At 36.8% G+C, this 20,241-nt stretch overlaps 1 protein-coding gene across 1 annotated transcript in view; it reads right to left on the bottom strand.

Annotated features, from left to right (window-relative positions):
- Positions 1-259: 259 nt before the first annotated feature.
- slc9a8 (solute carrier family 9 member 8) overlaps positions 260-20,241 on the bottom strand; it is a 59,031-nt gene continuing 39,049 nt past the window's right edge. The window contains exons 11-16 of the mRNA XM_039734870.1: positions 17,319-17,435; positions 16,037-16,119; positions 13,725-13,836; positions 6,055-6,275; positions 3,796-3,942; positions 260-446 (exon numbers count right to left, since the gene is read on the bottom strand). Coding sequence (XP_039590804.1) covers positions 333-446; positions 3,796-3,942; positions 6,055-6,275; positions 13,725-13,836; positions 16,037-16,119; positions 17,319-17,435 — 794 coding nt within the window. The 3' untranslated portion in view covers positions 260-332. The remainder of the gene's footprint in view (positions 447-3,795; positions 3,943-6,054; positions 6,276-13,724; positions 13,837-16,036; positions 16,120-17,318; positions 17,436-20,241) is intronic.

The following is a 20,241-nucleotide window of genomic DNA, read 5'->3' as shown; positions in this document are numbered from 1 at the left end:
TTTGCGGTGCAAACTGATGGGTTCAAATTTCATGCAGTTCTCAGCCTATAACACATTTCCATCTATGCTTAGCCCAGTATTAAGATAAATACCCATGCATTTTTTAGTTTCGACATTTTACCAGAGGAAATCAATTTGTCACTCTCTAAGTTATTTTCCTTGAATATTATAAACAAGGTGAATAGTACCTTCATAAAGCAGTTTTAAATTCAACTTAAAATAATACTATTGGATGAAATAAAGAGACAGGAAAGCAACAATAATTTATATATTAATATTTATATTGCACAGCTTTTATCTATACAGTAGAAAATACACAATTATTACTTAGTTTACAGTAATTCTGTTTCATCGTCCTCATCCTCCGAACCAGACGGTCCTTGCCGCACTTCCTCATACCACTTATTAGTTAGAGTTTTCATCTGGATTCTTCCATGACGTAGGTCCTGCGAGAATATTTTACAAGATTAATAGCATCTAACAAACAGGTGCTCCATGTAGGTAAGAAATTGACATACTGTTGAGCTGTACTTTACCTGGTAATTAATCAAATTAAACCATACAACTATTTTTGAAATAAACATTTACTGAAGTTGTACAATAGGAATCAAGTATTCATTGTACAACTCTGACCATCAACAAAATTGGGTCTTTGCTGCACTTGCCTAGATAAAAGTGGCATATTATTTATTCAATTTTCATTAAATGGAACATGTGATGAATAGCCATATAACAGAACCAGCTTCAAAGTGAAAGTGGTTTTCATAATAAAGTATAATTTAAAATAAATTTGACTGCCATTACTGAAAAGTTAAGTCCTACTTAAAAATGCATTCTGACAAAATGAAATCCTACTTAAAAACTCATTTTGCCAGTTACGTTGGATGGTAGTCTAGCAATGGCACTTGTCATATCAGATTTCTTTTTAAATGTGACCCTCATTTTATCTTTTTGATTTTCTGCATCGGACAAAGTAGTGAAACCACATCTGATGTAATGGACTTTATTTGGATTCATGGTGGATGTCAGATGCCACACAGCTTTCTTAAATTTCACATTCCACAGTTTTCATCTAAACTCATCACCAGACTCCAATTTGACTGAATAACAAATGCTACTCTGACAATTTCTTATTTTTAAGAAAGAAAAAATGGAAATGTTATCTGCCAAGTGCTACGCAGACTGCAAGGCAGGAGAGGGTTTAGGTGTAGCCAGGGTTGAGACGCAGGACAGATTTGGCAGGTTCTCTTCACACCTGTTGCCTTTTGCATTCTAAAGACATGCGCCTAAGGTTAACTGGAGCTTCTAAGTTAGCCTGCTGTGAATGAGTGTGCCCTGTTATGGACTGGCATTATTCAAGGATGATCACGGTCTTACATCCAATGATGTAAATGACAGGCTTCAATTCCCCAGGAAATCAATGTATAAATGGACATAAGAGAGCTTGTATCCTGTATTTAAAGATATAAAGCATTTTATTTTAAAGAAATTACTAATGAAGGTTATCAACAGCGGACAGAACATCATAATGATGTATTATACTGCAGTATAGATGAGTATTCTTGATGGTTTGCAAAAACTGAAAGGTAAAAGCAGTTGGGTATGAAAAAAGGACTGAAAAAAAATACCATCACATTTTTAAAATACACAAAGGACCTCAGTGAAACACAATGGAACAATAATGTAATTATATTAAGGCAACAAACTGTCAGCAATAACAAATGATCAAAAATATGAAATACTTGTAATACTTCTTTTTTTTTACTATGCAATTTCCAAGACAATGCATCATTTTACTATTTGTTTCTTTACCATAACACAATTGTTTTTCCAAGTCCTGCTGGAAGATCCAACAATGACCCAGTTATAGATCTTGGCAGAGGCAACAAGATTTGAGTTTAAAATCTCCTGATATTTCATTGAATCCTTGATGTCATTTATCCTAAGAGTGCCTTTGGTGTAATTATTGCCTCAAAACATCGCAGAACATCCAACATACTAGATCAAGGTCTTTTCGGTATAGCAGTCCTGCTTTTTACATCAAACCCACCCTGAGTGTTTGTTTCCAAAAATTTTAATTTGCATTTTGTCTGACCATGCAGCACAGTTCCATAAGCATTTAGAAAACTCCAGGCACCTATGTTTGTGGTTAAAAGACTGGAAAGACGTTTTCTGGATTGCTTTCTAAATAATCTGTTGGCAAGGAGATGGCATCTGATGGTAGCTTTGGAGACCCCAAGATGCTATTTTTTCTATATTTCTCCAAATGTGATCCTTGGGGAATTTTTTTTACATCTCTTACCATCCTGTTCACTCTGTGTGGGGCAAAATGAACTTAGGTTCTTTTCCAAGCAAGTTTGTAACAGTCCTTGTTGATTTGAAAATTTTAATTATTGCTCTAACTGTACATAAGGACATTTTCAGCCAAGTAGCTATTTTTATAGCCATAGCCTTATTAAAATCAACACACCTTTCTTTCATTTGAATTGTGTGTTCTCTTATATTTTTTTATGTTGATGGATGAATAAGAGAATTTAGCCTCTGTGCCACCTCGTATTTATATCCCAATGAAACAGGAAGTCATGCATTATAGCTTGGAAGTTTCTACACACTCCAATAGTCAAATATGAATAGAAAAAAAATCTTCAGTTACACTTTTGTTCACAAGAATTTCTAGGGGTGCCAGTAATCATGGCAACATGTGGTTTTAATTCTTTCTTGTCTCTAAAATAAATTTACCTCAGTTAATGTTTGGATTTTGCTAATTTAATTTTTTTCAGTGCAAAATTAAGGTAATTCAGCAAAAGGAAATATTTTACAAAACATTTTATTCATCATACACATACATACATATGTATATGAGAGAGAGAGAGAGAGAGATACACACAACTGGTCAAAAGTTTTAGAGCACTTCAGTTTTTCCAGGTTTTCTTCAAATTTAATCAGTTGAAATGCAATGAATGACCTAAAATGGTGAAAACTGTCAGATGTTTAAATTTAAAGTTTAGATTAGCAAAAACTGAAAAAGGGGAAATGTCAGAATATTACCAATGGGCCTTCATCAGGGAACAACTTATAGGCTATAACCTACAGATGTTCTGTAGCAATTGAAGTAAATTAGGCCATCCAAATTGAAGCAAACAATTTGTACAGATGTCCCAACTTCTTTTGATTACTTAAAAACTTAAAGGCCTTGAAATACCAGCTGTGGACTACTACAGACTGGAAGAAAGTCTTATAGACTGATAAATAAAGATTTGAAACCTTTGGTTCATCACGTAGGGTGTTTGTACATTGTCTAGTTGGCGTATGTAGGATCTCAGTGAGTGACATCAACTTATAAACATGGAGGAGGAAGTGTGATGATCTGGGGTTCTATTTATAGTGGACACACACACACACATATACAGTATACTCTATGTAAGTAAAGAACCACATTGGGCTCTCATCATTTTTTTGGAACTTAATGACTGTACTGTTCATTTAAATGCATCTTTGTCAAGAGTTCTCTTAAATAAAATATTAAAAAATATCTAATTTTAATTAAGAGAATAAAAACATGTATCAACACTCACTTCTGTATTTATATACAGTATATATTTTTTAATGCCTGCTTATTATCAATTACAAATCTATAATGAAGGGTACAGCACAGCAAAAAAATAATTCCAAAAACGTATTTATTGTATTTAAAAACTTCTATGGCATAAATGTAGAAGTATCACAGCAATCACACATATGACAGCAAAAACCCAAATTAAGCATTTGAGCAATGTCAACATTACTGTCACCTACCTCTTGTGTGAGCCGACGTGTGAAGAAAGGGTTTAGGTACTTGGCATCAAACCACAAGAAGCCTTTCAGATCATGCCTTTGTATAAACTGTGCTTCATACTCTTCCTCTGTGAGCTCAGAGAGGTGCTCTGACTCAATAGCATTGCCCTGTAAAATACCACAAATACTTAATTACTAATCAAGCTAGGCTTGATAAAAAAAGCAAGCAAGAACAAACTTTTACACATAAAAGAGTGTTTTTTTTCATGGCAGTAGAACACCTTTATTCATTTAGCCTCTCAACTAAGTACCAAGTAAGATGAATATATATGTTAAATTTAATTAATCAATCATATATTTTCTGAACCCCTGTGTACAAAATGTAAGAGAAGATAAGGCTTATACCAAAACCTATTAGGTTTAAGGCTACAAATAAGACTATCAGGAATACCAGTCTATTATAGGGAAAACTATCACATGTTCCAAGTCATCTGAAAGAATTAACTTGAGAATGTCAGATTATATAGTTAGGACTAACAGGGGACTCCTCTTCTCAGCTTGAAATTTCCAAAGTATCGCAAACTCACCCCATTTTGACAGCCAATTAAGGTGCTGCTGCTTAAATGCTTCATTGAAGTGCAATGGCAAGAGCTCCAGCCTCTCAGCTACAGGAATCTGGGTAAAATTACTTGCCAGATGAATACCTTTGTGGAGTCTGCACATTCTACATGTATTTTTCTAGGGTTTCTCAAATTACTTCAGTTGACTCCAACATCCACAGTATTTGCAAATTAGCTTATCATCTCTTAAACTGCACTGTTACTTATTACTGTGAAATCGTGCATGATTAATCTATGTGATGGACTTATGTTTCTTCCAGCTAATAACCTGTGCCTAATGCTACCACTCAGGTCGTAGTTACCCATAATCACAAAATTAAAAGTCCATATATTAGTTGCATGAATGAATTAATCAAGACCTGCTATGTACTATTGGTATGTCTTCAGATTATTTTATTTAATTTGAATTGTGAAAAAAGTAGAACATATACCAAACAAAGAATGTTAATTGGTACTTATTTTAACTTTACCTGAGGAATATGAAGGTCTGAAGTAAGAGTCATAGCTCTTCTTTAGAAATATGAAAAGCTAAACCACTAAGAACATTTCAAATAATTTTAAGCTGAATTAGATATTATATTAACTCAATTTCAGTACAAATAATTAACTCACAAGGGTATAGTACTCACATCATGCAGTAATCAAGGCAACAGTGCAATTTTATAGACATTTATGTTAACCTTGGCAATATTCCAGTAGTCTATAAATGTTTACTAAATATTTTTAATTCAGATCAGAGCTGAATTAGATATTGTATTAATTCAATTTCAATACAGCTATTTAACCCACAAGGGTACAGTACTCACACTAGGCAGAAATCAAGACAACAGTGTGTCTGAAAATATTTCAATAGTTTGGTCCCTAAATATGTATTAAATATTTTATATTCAGATCAGAGTTAATCATTCTGGAACTTTCTGCTTGGGAGATTTACAGCTTTATTCATGTTTGCATGATGCCCCATAGACCTCATTTTAAACATTTAAAGTTTAAAAAAAGAATTCAGAATTAATTGCAGAATTTTGGTACCTGAAGGTACCTCTAGAGTGCCTCTTTCTCTTGCACAATTTGGCTCAAAAACAAATCAGAACTTTGTCATCTCATAACAGGCTTAAGTTTTGAGTTTGGAATTTTTATGGCCAGTCGTCAAGAAACTGTGACACAAAGACACACACACACACACACACATCTTCGAGATATTGAAGTTTTCGGTATCAGGGGATCCTAAAAAATCGAGATCTGTTGAAAACCAGAGATCAAAATGTTTGACAAATCTAAAGCTTTTGCCCCTCCCCCATAGACGATAGGTTATGGTGGGTGAGGGTGCAAACCAAATAGATCACAATTTTTGTGCCAAACTCAAGCACACCATAATGGAGAAAAAGAAGTTTGGCCATCAAGTTTGATCAGCAGTGTGTGAGGCAACATTATTGATTATTATTATTAATCTTGTGTGAAATTATTTTCTTAAAGTTGCTCAAGATAAAAGAGTCTAATGATTATATAAAAAGATTCTGATCACCTAGTCTACTACATCCAGTGTTCCTTATTCAGTTATAGTAATGCGAAATAACTGGATGCAAGGCAAATAGGCCTGTAAACATTTTACATTTAATATGTATCTACTACTTTGCACAGTTAACTCCACGGTCACATTTACCATTTTTTCAGTCTTGCTCAGGTTGATGTCTTTCTTGTTTTTTCGTCGACTCTTGCAGTCCTCAATGTCAATTAGTCTAATCAGTGGCATTGTGCCTCCACCAAGCAGCAAAATGGTAAAGAGAACAATCACAATAGTAGTAGTTCCAATTAGCTGTCGTTTTTCAATAGGCTCTAAACCAAGGTGGAGACTTAACGCATATGGGATGGCCCCACGCAAACCTGTCAAGATAAACAGTGATAAACATGCAACAGTTACCAAAGATACAAGATTTCAGATACTGGCTTTGTGCACATTTACATCTAAAAAAACACAAAAGAAACACAGAATAAGTATAGAATCAGGACAATTCCTCAGTGTGAACATTAATAACTGTTGAAACCAACCTTATAGTCAACAGCTTGCATGGTAGGCATCTCACAAGGCAGCGATCAAAGTAACCTTATAGTCAACAGCTTGCATGGTAGGCATCTCACAAGGCAGCGATCAAAGTAACAAAGTGTCATTTTTGACTATAAAGAGAAGACTGAGCTACACGTTTAACAGGTCGAGTGGCAGATAGAAAGCCATTGCTAAAATTACAAAATAAGAAAAAGAGGCTTGCATGGGCCAGGAACCACAACCAGTCTCAAACTACTCTGAAACTAATGCAAAGAACAAGTAAAACAATTTGAGATAGAGATACTGCACAGTTTTTGAAGCTGTTGTCCTGTGAGGCACCTATCACGCAAGCCGTTAACTCTCATAAATGTTTCTTCTGATTCTGTAATGGCTTTGGGTCTGCCACACATGTCCTTGTCAGAGCTTCTTCAAGTTTCCAAATTGCTTTCAATTGTATAGGAAGCTGTACTCATGGACACCTTGGCTTTCTTCGCAGTTTCTCTAAACATACACTCTAGGGCCTAAACCTTTTAAGGGTAATAATGGTCTGTCTGTATTCCATTGTTAATTGCCTTTTTCCTCAACATTATACAGTGCATCCAGAAAGTATTCACAGCGCATCACTTTTTCCACATTTTGTTATGTTACAGCCTTATTCCAAAATGGATTAAATTAATTTTTTTCCTCAGAATTCTACACACAACACCCCATAATGACAATGTGAAAAAAGTTTACTTGAGGTTTTTGCAAATTTATTAATAAAAACTGAGAAATCACATGTACATAAGTATTCACAGCCTTTGCTCAATACTTTGTCGATGCACCTTTGGCAGCAATTACAGCCTCAATTCTTTTTGAATATGATGCCACAAGCTTGGCACACCTATCCTTGGCCAGTTTCGCCCATTCCTCTTTGCAGCACCTCTCAAGCTCCATCAGGTTGGATGGGAAGTGTTGGTGCACAGCCATTTTAAGATCTCTCCAGAGATGTTCAATTGGATTTAAGTCTGGGCTCTGGCTGGGCCACTCAAGGACATTCACAGAGTTGTCCTGAAGCCACTCCTTTGATATCTTGGCTGTGTGCTTAGGGTCGTTGTCCTGCTGAAAGATGAACCGCCCCAATCTGAGGTCAAGAGCCTCTCTGGAGCAGGTTTTCATCCAGGATGTCTCTGTACATTGCTGCAGTCATCTTTCCCTTTTTCCTGACTAGTCGCCCAGTTCCTGCGCTGAAAAACATCCCCACAGCATGATGCTGCTACCACCATGCTTCACTGTAGAGATGGTATTGGCCTGGTGATGAGCGGTGCCTGGTTTCCTCCAAACGTGATGCCTGGCATTCACACCAAAGAGTTCAATCTTTGTCTCATCAGACCAGAGAATTTTGTTTCTCATGGTCTGAGAGTCCTTCAGGTGCCTTTTGGCAAACTCCAGGTGGGCTGCCATGTGCCTTTTACTAAGGAGTGGCTTCCGTCTGGCCACTCTACCATACAGGCCTGATTGGTGGATTGCTGCAGAGATGGTTGTCCTTCTGGAAGGTTCTTCTCTCTCCACAGAGGACCTCTGGAGCTCTGACAGAGTGACCATCGGGATCTTGGTCACCTCCCTGACTAAGGCCCTTCTCTCCCGATCGCTCAGTTTAGATGGCTGGCCAGCTCTAGGAAGAGTCCTGGTGGTTTCGAACTTCTTCCACTTACGGATGATGGAGGCCACTGTGCTCATTGGGACCTTCAAAGCAGCAGAAATTTTTCTGTAACCTTCCCCAGATTTGTGCTTTGAGACAATCCTGTCTCGGAGGTCTACAGACAATTCCTTTGACTTCATGCTTGGTTTTTGCTCTGACATGAACTGTCAACTGTGGGACCTTATATAGACAGGTGTGTGCCTTTCCAAATCATGTCCAATCAACTGAATTTACCACAGGTGGACTCCAATTAAGCTGCAGAAACATCTCAAGGATGATCAGAGGAAACAGGATGCACCTCAGCTCAATTTTGAACTTCATGGCAAAGGCTATGAATACTTATGTACATGTGATTTCTCAGGTTTTTTATTTTTAATAAATTTGCAAAAAACTCAAGTAAACTTTTTTCACGTTGTCATTATGGGGTATTGTGTGTAGAATTCTGAGGAAAAAATGAATTTAATCAATTTTGGAATAAGGCTGTAACATAACAAAATGTGGAAAAAAGTGATGTGCCGTGAATACTTTCTGGATGCACTGTATATTATATAATATTATTATGATGGCGATTAAGAAGATCGTCGGTGACCTGGGAGAGACGGCCGAAGCGGCCATCTGGAAAGTGGAGGAATTCTTGCGGCGTTTAGGACGACAACCTCCCAACTTGTATGATTTGGCGGTACATGTAGGTAATGCTGGTACCGCACAGCATAAAGGGACGCAGTGTGATCTGGGCCCGCGTTTATTAAATAGCGGGTGCCAATCCTCTGCGAGCCCTACAAAAGAGTGCGGAACATTGACTGAGCGGTTGGGGGAAGGGCCGATCAAGCTGGAGCAGCTGGATGGTGCTGTCTCTCGGATCGATTCGATCCTGAAAACCTTGTCCACTATTTTACTTAAGTCAAAATGGGTGCAGACAGGAAAGGGGCTCTCTTTCTCTCATAGAGACACCCAAACTGTGGACAAGCCCCAGAGTAAGCAGGAGATCGCAAAAGTAAACCGGGGGTCTCCTGACAAAAAAGAAAAGGGAGTAAAAAGCACAGAGGCGGCTTGGAACCCTCCTCAGAGAGAAAAGGGGCAGAGACTGATTTCCCTGAGTGTTTCCAGCATTGCAGAGGGAGAATTCTGGGAGGACAGAGGAGGTGTTATGGATGCTGACAACCGGGCCACATTTGGCACAACTGTCCCTGGAGAGAGGGGGATAAGGGGGATTACAATTATGCAATTCTCCCTTGGTTCTCCAGGGAATACACAGCCAAGGTTCGACCAGAAGTCCTTCCTGGAGGAAGACGACTCTCGCGGGGCAGAACGCTCCAAACGAGGGGCAGGGTGGGGGTGGTGGTACTGTGGAATATGGCCGGCCAGTCATCCCGGCCAATACCCCCAGGTGGAGCCCTCCCTGCAGCATGGAGGTCTCACGAATGCCAGCAGGGAATTATGGACCATGGAGTTTTCATCCACAGCCCTGCTGAATACCACAGGGGCCACTAGATGAAGCTGCAGGGAGGAGCAAAGAATATTTGCCCTACGCCCTGGAAGTACGTCCGAGTCACATGGACAAGAGGAATGACGTACTTCCGGGATGAAGAAAAAGACTAAACTAGAAAGGATTGTGAGAAAGCTCCAGAGGACAAGCTGAGATGGGTAGAATTGTGGAAACGCATCTGGGACTGTGGAGGATTATTGATTATTGAATTTTGCAGTGTTTATGAGTTTTGTGGAGAGGAGGGTGCTTTGTGCACTGTTGATTAATAAAAAGTCATATATTTGGACTTTTACCTGGTGTCTGGAGTCAAGTCTGAGGGTTCAAGGGAGCGATAGCGCCCCCTATCTGTCACAATATATATATATATACAGTACATACAAACAATCGCGGGAAGATCATCTTTCCCACTGTGTACCATTCATATTCCCATTATACAATAAATCAGTTCCTTTCCAAGTTCTTACTTAATAATATAATTTTATCAAATTACTGAGTTTTAACTAATATCAATAGCCAGACAGGGAACTTGTTTCAGTTCCTTACCTCCTTTCATAGGGTAATATTGATACTGATTTTATGCTAGTATTGGTTAATTTGCATTAACAGATATTGTTCAATTGCTAAGTATTGGATACTACAGTACACTATTGGGTATACTTTCAAACCTGTTATGTTTAAGAAAACTGGGTAACAATTAGTCACTGACCCTCCACCACTAACACATACCAATCAATGCCATTTTCACATCACTTGAATTGGACTCTGCTGGGTATGGAAGCTATTGAACCTCCACAAGCCTATTTGTGCTGAGATTTTAACTCCATTGTAAAGTGCTGTTAAAAAGCACATATTTAATTGCACTCTATTATACTTTAAAATATAACACATTGTTACAAAACTATTTAATAAACAAAAATATAATAACAGTCTCAAGATATAATGTAAAATGCTCTAACTTTGATATCAGTTGATTTAGTTGCCGAACAAACCTGAACGTTGTGCCATGCTTACATTGTCTAATGTATCTAGCTTCTCATATTCTTTTAATTGTTCATTTTGACTATTACAGATAGTATAAAAACCATGTTACCTCTGCACACATGCTGAATAGCACATGCTAGTAAGAATTTCAGTGTTACTCAATACATTTAACAATAACTACCCTTACATAAATCTAATGGATAACTTTATTCTAAATAAAGTATTTACACAGTGCAATAACAAACACAAACACAACTGGACATTTACAGTTATACATATACTGTATTATTGTGCCATCCTTTCATTCATTTTGTGGTATATAAAATTTAAGGTTGAAGAAAAACACACATCAAAAAAGCTATTAATTTAATGAAAGATACAAAATACAGTCAAAATAGTCATGGCATTCTGTTAATGAATATGTACAAACCGGATTCCAAAAAAGTTGGGACACTATACAAATCGTGAATAAAAACTGAATGCAATGATGTGGAGGTGCCAACTTCTAATATTTTATTCAGAATAGAACATAAATCACGGAATAAAAGTTTAAACTGAGAAAATGTATCATTTTAAGGGAAAAATATGTTGATTGAGAATTTCATGGTGTCAACAAATCCCAAAAAAGTTGGGACAAGGCCATTTTCACCACTGTGTGGCATCTGGGGACCGAGGAGACCAGTTTCTCAAGTTTAGAAATAGGAATGCTCTCCCATTCTTGTCTAATACAGGCCTCTAACTGTTCAATCGTCTTGGGCCTTCTTTGTCGCACCTTCCTCTTTATGATGCGCCAAATGTTCTCTATAGGTGAAAGATCTGGACTGCAGACTGGCCATTTCAGTACCCGGATCCTTCTCCTACGCAGCCATGATGTTGTGATTGATGCAGAATGTGGTCTGGCATTATCTTGTTGAAAAATGCAGGGTCTTCCCTGAAAGAGATGACGTCTGGATGGGAGCATATGTTGTTCTAGAACCTGAATATATTTTTCTGCATTGATGGTGCCTTTCCAGACATGCAAGCTGCCCATGCCACACACACTCATGCAACCCCATACCATCAGAGATGCAGGCTTCTGAACTGAGCGTTGATAACAACTTGGGTTGTCCTTGTCCTCTTTGGTCCGGATGACATGGCGTCCCAGATTTCCAAAAGAACTTGAATCGTGACTCGCCTGACCACAGAACAGTCTTCCATTTTGCCACACTCCATTTTAAATGATCCCTGGCCCAGTGACAACGCCTGAGCTTGTGGATCTTGCTTAGAAATGGCTTCTTCTTTGCACTGTAGAGTTTCAGCTGGCAACCGCGGATGGCACGGTGGATTGTGTTCACTGACAATGGTTTCTGGAAGTATTCCTGAGCCCATTCTGTGATTTCCTTTACAGTAGCATTCCTGGTTGTGGTGCAGTGTCGTTTAAGGGCCCGGAGATCACGGGCATCCAGTATGGTTTTACGGCCTTGACCCTTACACAGAGATTGTTCCAGATTCTCTGAATCTTCGGATGATGTTATGCACAGTTGATGATGATAGATGCAAAGTCTTTGCAATTTTTCACTGGGTAACACCTTTCTGATATTGCTCCACTATCTTTCTGCGCAACATTGTGGGAATTGGTGATCCTCTACCCATCTTGGCTTCTGAGAGACACTGCCACTCTGAGAAGCTCTTTTTACACCCAATCATGTTGCCAATTGACCTAATTAGTGTTTATTGGTCTTTCAGCTCTTCGTTATGCTCAAATTTACTTTTTCCAGCCTCTTATTGCTAATTGTCCCAACTTTTTTGGGATTTGTTGACACTGTGAAATTTTGAATCAACATATTTTTCCTTTAAAATGATACATTTACTCGGATTAAACGTTTGATCTGTCATCTACGTTCTATTACAAATAAAATATTGACATTTGCCATCTCCACATCATTGCATTCAGTTTTTATTCACAATTTGTTTAGTGTCCCAACTTTTTTGGAATCCGGTTTGTATTTATTTGTTTATTAATATATCAAAAGGTGCAAATTGTTTATGTATTTGTAAAACTGGAGCAACAGCATATTAAGGAACTAACTAAATGTCACATTGAGCTAGTAAATAGTCCAACTGCTTAGCCATAGCTACAGTAAAAGTTGAAAATATTGACTGTTATTTGGAGATGTACAACAATAAAATAAGCACATTCTCTAAATTGTATGATTTAAGCTTGGTTAACTAGTGTAGATTTTTCGCTACAAATCATTATGGTAATGGGTATCAATTAGCATGTGCTTCTGTCAAGTTAGGTAAAGTCTAAGTCTACACTGTGTTTCTCCTTGAAGTTCGGAATTAAAAAAAATATGGTTTCAAGAATGAGTTTTGTAAAAACTGAGGGATACCAAAGTTCACAACCTTGCTAATATTAGATTATAATTAATGTAAGATAATATAAATACAACAAGGACTGTTTGGCAGAGCAGTTAGAGCTGCAGCCTCTTGATTACAGGGTCCAGGATTCAAATACCAGCTAGTCACGACAGCCCCGGCAGAACACTGACTTCCAACAATATTACAAAGGTTTCCAGTTGTTAGACTCACTAACAACTTTAAATCAGTATAGTGTACGGAGATGTGGCAATATACAATAATTGCTATATGTTATACAGGGATCTCATTAAGGGTTGGGTAAATTAGGTACAAGGTATCTGCAATGCTGCATTAAAAAAAGGAGCTAAATAAAAATTAAACTTGTAGGAATATTCAAAAATTTTAAATAATTATAAATTATAAAAAAAATTTAATTATTATAAAATTAAAACAATAAAGCAATTTTACATTCATCAATTGCCAATGAACTAGTGCCTTTCCAGAGTTGGTTTCTAATTTGTGCGTAATACTACCAAGACATACATCAGCTTCCAATGACAGTACAGATAGATGTACTATTTTAAGCTTATTGAACTTGTTTTGTATATTTTATAGGCACATAAAATCAAACGTTGGTAGCTTCAGAAATGTGTCCTGTCTCTGCCACCCACATAACATGCAGTATTTAACAGGGAGAACTACAATATTAAATTAGTCTGTGTGTGGTTAACTAGTGAGAATTGTGTAACTAAAACACAATAAATAGTAAATGAGGACAGACACCCCTAATGAAGTGCTTACCACTAAACCACATGATGAACATCATCTTTGGAGTAATTTTGTGATCCCGAAAGAAGTTCAGAAGGAAAGATAAAGGGAAAATATTCACTAATCGGCCCAGCAAAACTAGTACCTACAAAGGATCAAACAAAACAAAATTGACAATATTGCATTTCCAACAATAATTTCAAATTTAAAACAGAACTGAAAACCCTTTTTCTATTTAAATAATACATATCTTATAAACAGATTATATTTTCTGTATACTGGTAAAACATAAAAAACAACTTAGAAAGCATGATTAGAGGAACATACAATTTAATTCACTTGTATTTATTTTGCAGTATGCTAATAAATGCAACATCTAAAAATTAGTCAACTGAAAACAATAACACATTATATATTTCTTCTGTACCTAGACAATAAAAACGAGTAGGGATGCCTTAATCAGTTTTTATTAGGGCAGATACCAATCACTGTTATGTTATTGGATTATCAAATTCAGATTTTTTTGTTCTTTTGCAGAACATGAAGTTCATTACAACAAAATATTTTTTAGGTCCCTGGCACTTCGTTGTAACAGAATTTGACCTGCAATTAATTTCAAATTGTGAAAACTACATTTCTTGGTAATGTGGGCTATACCTCGAATACTACAGTATTTTTTAGGTTCAAGGTTCTTCATTTGCTGAGGTTGACAGGATTTCCTCTGGGAAGTGGAATGGCAACATATTTAAACCTTACTGAATCACAAACAGCAGAAAAGAGGGTTTTGTCACTAAAATGAAATGTGTTTAAGAATGGAAAATGTGCATGGTGTACTTAATGTTAGTCACTGCAAGGACTGCCTGGATTCTTTGATCCTTTCCATGGTCCAACCATTAAATTTAACTTTCTGATATACAGCTAAGGTATTGGATAGAAGGACAGGAATCTTATGGTTTTTAAATATTAGGTTTCACCATAATTGTGGTAAAATGATAATGTTCTTAAAGAATTACTTGTACTGAACATCAAAACTTATTCTTACTAATGCTAAAGACACTAGGAAGGCTGTTTTCAGCACCTGAAGTCCAAGAATTGGTATTTTAAGGAGGTCGGATTAGTCTTGCATAAGTCTTCCTAACTCTGATTGTGACTATTGGTGTACAGTCTCCAGTATGAAACATAAAAATGATCAGTCTTTTCTTTTTTTCCAAAGGTACTACTACTAATAACAATAGTAGTAGTAGTAGTAGTATCAATTAACAAAGAGTAACAACACATTAACACCATGACAGTTATAATTATTATTACTATTACTAATTAGACCCTAATTTATAAAGAAAACAAATCAATTGGTGCGTCATTACCATTAAATACCATTAAAGTCCAAATCTATGGATTTCCGCAACCCCCCCCCAGTTCAAAGCTCATGAAGACATACTTGAAATCATCCACAGTGTAATGACTATAAGCAGGTTTTCTTTCATCAACTCCGACCTTGCACAGAAGGTGTTGTATGAAAACCTATTAAATTAATTTGCCTCTAGAAAATGCAGATGTGTGCTGCTACTATATACAATAAAGAGACTGAAGTAACAAGTAAACATTTCAAGTTTTGATTATTAAAAAAAGTAATTTAATTTGACATTAAAAAGTTACAATTTAGGTTTGTGATGTGTGTTTCTTTATTAATATATTTATTTTTCAAATTAAAGCTATTACAAGAAATACTAATGTAATGGATTCAGGGAGGGGTGAGGGCCCTAAGACGGTGGTTCTGCTTAGGGTCCCAGTTTGGCTAGGGACAGCACTGACAATAGGTAATAACAAATGTTTCTACTCTTAAAAATTAATTTAGCAGACATGCAATCCATTTCTGGTGTGCTGGTTTCTTCTAACGTAAGCACATTGTGGCAACCAAGTATTTTTCAAGGCACAGGATTTAATTCCATGGTCCATCGAACAGTAGCAAAAATTTTTAGAGGCAACACAATTTTAACCAGAAGAAACTGCAACATTTGAATTTATGGGTCTGCCCTCATTCTGGAATACTGTTGTCAGCTTGTGTTTGTCATGTGTTTCTGGACCTAGATTGGCATGGCCTTTCATCCTCAGATACAAAAGCCCAACATTTTAGCACTCTGAATCTGTTGTTGCTCTAAGCAAGACATTTTCTTAGGGTATATATTAAAACATGGGGCTCCCAACAATTTGCAAAACATTTAAAGAAGAAATACTAACAAAATGAATCAAGAATGAAGAAAAAGATGGACTAAACCACAGATAGAGGAAGTGACTCCATGATCATACCACAAGAAAATTCTTCAGAACAAGTAACAGGTACTTACAATGCACCAGATTACAAATGAGATCTCAAACTTGTGTGGAAAGCTGAATATAGAAAGACCCAGAAATGCAAAGACACATGTTTCTGTAAAGGAGAACACAAACATATACAACCATTACTTTGAAGTAACTGTCAAATTCATCAACCTGAAATATGTTCTCCTTTGATCACAAAGGTATACAACAATCTATCTAAGAATATAAAATAAACTGAATATTCAACTGTAGCATTTTTATATCAATGAAAAATCGTCCTTTTGCTTTTTCATTATTTTAAGTTGGTCATTTCACACTTACACAAGCTGTACTGTATGCAGCCAGACAAATATACTATTTAGGAATATAAACTCCTTAGAAGCTAATTACCTGCATTTTATTCTCACTTAACAGGTTGGAAGTTTTCTCTCTTTTATACTTGCACTCAATCTCGGGCTGTAATCCAGCCCAGTTTATGTATGTAGTAAAAGTTGTTTGAGTCCATGTGACCAGTTATTAGTTGCTTTCCTGCAATGAGCTATTTTTCAGTGTCTTGCAATATATTAACAATTCCTTACACTTAGTAGATATGACTGAAAGCTACTCATTAATCAAGAAAATCTAGACCTGGATTGCTTTGTAAATGGATGTGTGCTGCAGGGCATATTTAACAAAAGAAAAAGTTAACTTTTCCCTCTTTTTAAAGTATTATGTTTCAGAGTTGAAGCATTGCTTCTTAGATTATGTGATGTGATCTAGACAGACACTTTACCAAAGGTTTGTGTTTGATATGTAAAAGGATAATAATTTAGAGAATTACCTTGAGATCAATAACACATAAAACATTAACACCTTATGAGTAGATAATGAATGCTCTTCTCACCAGGATGGAAAAGTACAAATGACTAAAAGTGAGTTAGTAGATCAGTGTAGTATTATGGTTGAAATATTACACTAATATTATGATGGCTATGTTTACCCTGTATTGAAAAAGGCATTTTCAGAAAACGAGAGGCCTGAAAATGTACAGAAACATTTGAAAAAGCAAAAATAAAGCATATAAAATAGAAAAAATCTAATCAGGCTAACCTATCTGAAGGTATCTGTGAGCATAATCAAGACTGATAGACTTTCAATCTAGTTTGATGCTTTTCTGCTATCTTCATTTATCAACTTGGTAGAAATGTTAAAATGAAAGAGACTAGCATTATGCTAGATCAGCCATATACAAAAAAGATTAAAAAAAAAAATATATAGTCAATTCACCTGTAAGCTTAGTATTTTCTTACTGGATTGTATACAACTTACCACACATAAAGGCGACAGTTCGCAGTGTCTGCTGCATTAAAATTTGGGTTACGGGAGAAAGATTGTGATGTGTATAGTGAGACATCACAATTCCTGAAAACAGGATGGCCATGATACCTGAAGAAAGGAAGAGTTATTAAAGCAGACAGAAAAAGCTGGAGAGAAACACACAAAGAATACTCTGACAATTTGTAAATAATTTAAAAGATTCACTTTGTCAAGGGTACAATAATCAAAAAAAGAATATGATTCTTCAGTTAATAAGTCTGATATAGAATGCCAACCAGTTACTACAGGTGCTGGCCATAAAATTAGAATATCATGACAGTTGATTTATTTCAGTAATTTCATTCAAAAAGTGAAACTTGTATATTAGATTCATTCATTACACACAGACTGATGTATTTCAAATGTTTATTTCTTTTAATTCTGATGATTATAGCTGACAACTAATGAAAGTCCAAAATTCAGTATCTCTGAAAATTAGAATATCAATTAAGACCAATGCAAAAAAAGGATTTTTAGAAATGTTGGCCAACTGAAAGGTATGAACATGAAAAGTATGAGCATGTACAGCACTCAATATTTAGTTGGGGCTCCTTTGGCCTGGATTACTGCAGCAATGCGGCATGGCATGGAGTCGATCAGTCTGTGGCACTGCTCAGGTGTTATGAGAGCCCATGTTGCTCTGATAGTGGCCTTCAGCTCTTCTGAATTGTTGGGTCTGGCATATTGCATCTTCCTCTTCACAATACCCCATAGATTTTCTATGGGGTTAAGGTCACGAGTTTGCTGGCCAATCAAGAACAGGGATACCATGGTCCTTAAACCAGGTACTGGTAGCTTTGGCACTGTGTGCAGGTGCCAGGTCCTGTTGGAAAATGAAATCTGCATCTCCATAAAGTTTGCCAGCAGCAGAAAGCATGAAGTGCTCTAAAACTTCCTGGTAGACGGCTGCGTTGACCTTGGACCTCAGAAAACACAATGGACCAACACCAGCAGATGACATGGCACCCCAAACCATCACTGACTGTGGAAACTTTACACTGGACCTCAAGCAACGTGGATTCTGTGCCTCTCCTCTCTTCCTCCAGACTCTGGGACCTTGATTTCCAAAGGAAATGCAAAATTTACTTTCATCAGAGAACATAACTTTGGACCACTCAGCAGCAGTCCAGTCCTTTTTGTCTTTAGCCCAGGCGAGATGCTTCTGACGCTGTCTCTTGTTCAAGAGTGGCTTGACACAAGGAATGCGACAGCTGAAACCCATGTCTTGCATACGTCTGTGCGTGGTGGTTCTTGAAGCACTGACTCCAGCTGCAGTCCACTCTTTGTGAATCTCCCCCACAGTTTTGAATGGGTTTTGTTTCACAATCCTCTCCAGGGTGCGGTTATCCCTATTGCTTGTACACTTTTTCTACCACATCTTGTCCTTCCCTTCACCTCTCTACTAATGTGCTTGGGCACAGAGCTCTGTGAACAGCCAGCCTCTTTAGCAATGACCTTTTGTGTCTTGCCCTCCTTGTGCAAGGTGTCAATGGTCATCTTTTGGACAACTGTCAAGTCAGCAGTCTTCCCCATGATTGTGTAGCCTACAGAACTAGACTGAGAGACCATTTAAAGGCTTTTGCAGGTGTTTTGAGTTAATTAGCTGATTAGAGTGTGGCACCAGGTGTCTACAATATTGAACCTTTTCACAATATTCTAATTTTCCGAGATACTGAATTTGGGACTTTAATTAGTTGTCAGTTATAATCATCAAAATTAAAAGAAATAAACATTTGAAATACATCAGTCTGTGTGTAATAAATGAATCTAATATACAAGTTTCACTTTAAGAATGGAATTACTGAAATAAATCAACTTTGTCACGATATTCTAATTTTATGACCAGCACCTGTATGTTATGAGTGACATGGGATCCCATTTAGAAAAATTTGCATGTATTTGAGTGTAAAAATATGCAAATGCTAAAGAGCAGGAAAATGCATATAACCAAAAAAAAATAAATGATTTATAAAATCTGGTGTACACACATTTGTATGCAATTTAATTTTATAAATCACAATTATGTTGTAAATGTGCTTATATGAGCTCCACTCAAACTGTACTCGGATGCCACCCCGAAACAACTATACATGTACTATGCTAATCAACCTAATGCATTTGCATTTACAAATGCCACAGAAGTTCAATGGGTGGTAGAGCAGCCTCCCTCCTGATGCACTGAGACCCTGCCACCTGCATTCAAGAGTATCTGGCTGTGCTTCACAAATGGCTGTGCCAAGATCATGTGTGGCATTATATCACCTATTTTCTGCATTCTGGAAGTTGGGGAAATGTGTAATAATGAGTGGGTAGCTGCTATTACTTGCCATCTGCAATGACATGATTGCTATTACAATGAATAGTACAGATTATATAAAAAACTGATGGTTCAGCCAGTTACCTTACCAAGAAGCTAGCCATCACATAAAGTACCATGACATCTTAGCATCATTTATGGCTTGTGTGTTAATAGAATGTAATTGCTTACAGTTATGAAAAGCAGCCCCATTCTCACTAGGAACCATTATTGCACTATGAGTACAGTAAAGTGCTGTAATTACGTTTGGATAACTGGGCAATTGCCTTTTTATGTTGGCAAAAACATGTTGTTTTATGTATGTACACCCACACCATATGGCAACTGGATGTAGTGCCTCGTTAGTTAACAGCTTCTAGCACGGCGAGCATGATGGGGGTGAAGCTTGGCTGAGACTCTTTTTGTGCATATCCAAGCTATATAAATCTGACTTATGGAGAGCAGTAGTTGTTGATGTTGGTTTCTTACTGGTAGAAAAAGACTAAACATATATCTAGAATCAATTATTTTAACAGAAAAGATTATTAAAATATCAAGACAAAGAATTAACATTAAAAA

The sequence above is a fragment of the Polypterus senegalus genome, chromosome 14 (assembly GCF_016835505.1).
Source record: "Polypterus senegalus isolate Bchr_013 chromosome 14, ASM1683550v1, whole genome shotgun sequence".
Lineage (NCBI taxonomy): Eukaryota > Metazoa > Chordata > Cladistia > Polypteriformes > Polypteridae > Polypterus > Polypterus senegalus.
Note: the sequence above shows the minus strand (reverse complement) of the source record. Positions and strands in the feature narration are given on the sequence as shown.